The sequence below is a fragment of the Mus pahari genome, chromosome 18 (assembly GCF_900095145.1).
Source record: "Mus pahari chromosome 18, PAHARI_EIJ_v1.1, whole genome shotgun sequence".
NCBI classification, from domain to species: Eukaryota; Metazoa; Chordata; class Mammalia; order Rodentia; family Muridae; genus Mus; species Mus pahari.
Genome location: NC_034607.1, coordinates 34,343,443 through 34,344,984, shown reverse-complemented (window position 1 = coordinate 34,344,984; position 1,542 = coordinate 34,343,443). Strand labels below are relative to the sequence as shown.

The window sequence follows — 1,542 nt, the reverse complement described above, 5'->3', positions numbered from 1 at the left end:
AGGGCCAAGAAGTGGGAGTGGGTGGGTAGGGGAGCAGGCTGGGGTATAGGAGATCTTGGGGATAGCATTTGAAATGTTAATGCAGTAAATACCTAATAAAAAATTGAAAAAAAAAAAACATATACCGGAGGGTCACTAATGTATACTGGAGAGATTTTTTTTTTTTTCATGAGGAATACATCACAAAATTCAGACTGCAATGGTACAATCATGAAATCTCAAGAATATTTTTTAAAGCTCTCTGGTGATAATATCCTATAAACAGAGCATATCATGTCATGTAATATACAAGTTAGGCATCCTGTGAAGCACACACTTATACTTCTGGTACTCCAGGGTCTGAGGCATGTGTGTAAATGCAAGACCAGATGGGGATACACATCAAGAGCCTGTTCTCCAAACAAACAGACAGACAAGTTAGAAAACATAGCAATAAAAATAACTAGAAGTTTAATTTATTATGAAGGTACAGCATCACCTTAAACCAAACCATAAAGTTATTTTAATGGATGGCCTTGGCTGTATTAACTAGTTGGTCAGAATCTGGAGAGACCAGGCATAATTAACAGGCTAGTGGAAATCAAGCACCAATGATAAGAAGCTTCAATCAGCTCTCTGGACAATCAACCATGTAGATTATTGTCTTGCATTTTCCTTAAATGAAATGGGCATTATTCTGCATGTCTGTGACCCACACGTGAGCAGCAGTTTGTATTGATTTAGAAACGGGAGCTGAGTAGACACTCCACTGAAGGAGTGTCTCCCTGGGCATCCTCTGCTGCACCATGAGCAGAATCTCTTGTGAACTACTCAAAGTGGCAATGCAGCAACGCTCCATAGAAGGTCTGAGTTACTCAGGGACCCAGAGGAACAAGGGGTAAATCAGTCACAGTGAAGGGAATAAGAGTCACAAGACAGTGTTTAGGAACCGGATGCAGCAGAGCAGAGGACGATGGGATGTTGTAATGTGAAGTCCAAGAGGATTAGAGAGATCTAGTGCAAAATATGTGTGCAGTCTGCAGGCTGCAGGCACTAGCAAACTCAGTAAGTATGCTTTAAATTCTTAATACTCTCTGAGATTTATAGCTGCGCATCCCACACCACACACATATGCACACACACCTTGTTTCCGAGGTAGGCCTCAGGAGCTGCCCAGTAGTAAGTGGAAGTCAGCCTCTGCATGACCGCTGTGTTGTTGATGCTGATCTGACGGTGCCCACCTAGGACATCATGCTGAGACCGGATCTTATTTGTGCTGATTAAGTCAGTGACCAGCCACCCTGACATATTGGTCACCTAAAAAAAAAAGAAGAAGAAGAAGAAGAAGGAAGAAGGAGGAAGAGGAGGAGGAGGAGGAAGAGGAGGAGGAGGAGGAGGAGAAGGAGGAAGCAGGAGGAGGAGGAGGAAGCAGGAGGAGGAGGAAGGAGAAGAAAAAGAAGAGTAAGAGGAAGAGGAGGAGGAGGAAGAAGAAGAAGAAGAAGAAGAAGAAGAAGAAGAAGAAGAAGAAGAAGAAGAAGAAGAAGAAGAAGAAGAAGAAGAAGA

At 42.9% G+C, this 1,542-nt stretch overlaps 1 protein-coding gene across 1 annotated transcript in view; it reads right to left on the bottom strand.

The window, feature by feature from the left end:
• Positions 1-1,542, bottom strand: part of Lama1 (laminin subunit alpha 1) — a 122,344-nt gene that overhangs the window by 72,368 nt on the left and 48,434 nt on the right. The window contains exon 12 of the mRNA XM_021217542.1: positions 1,123-1,296. Within this exon, the coding sequence (XP_021073201.1) occupies positions 1,123-1,296 (174 nt within the window). The remainder of the gene's footprint in view (positions 1-1,122; positions 1,297-1,542) is intronic.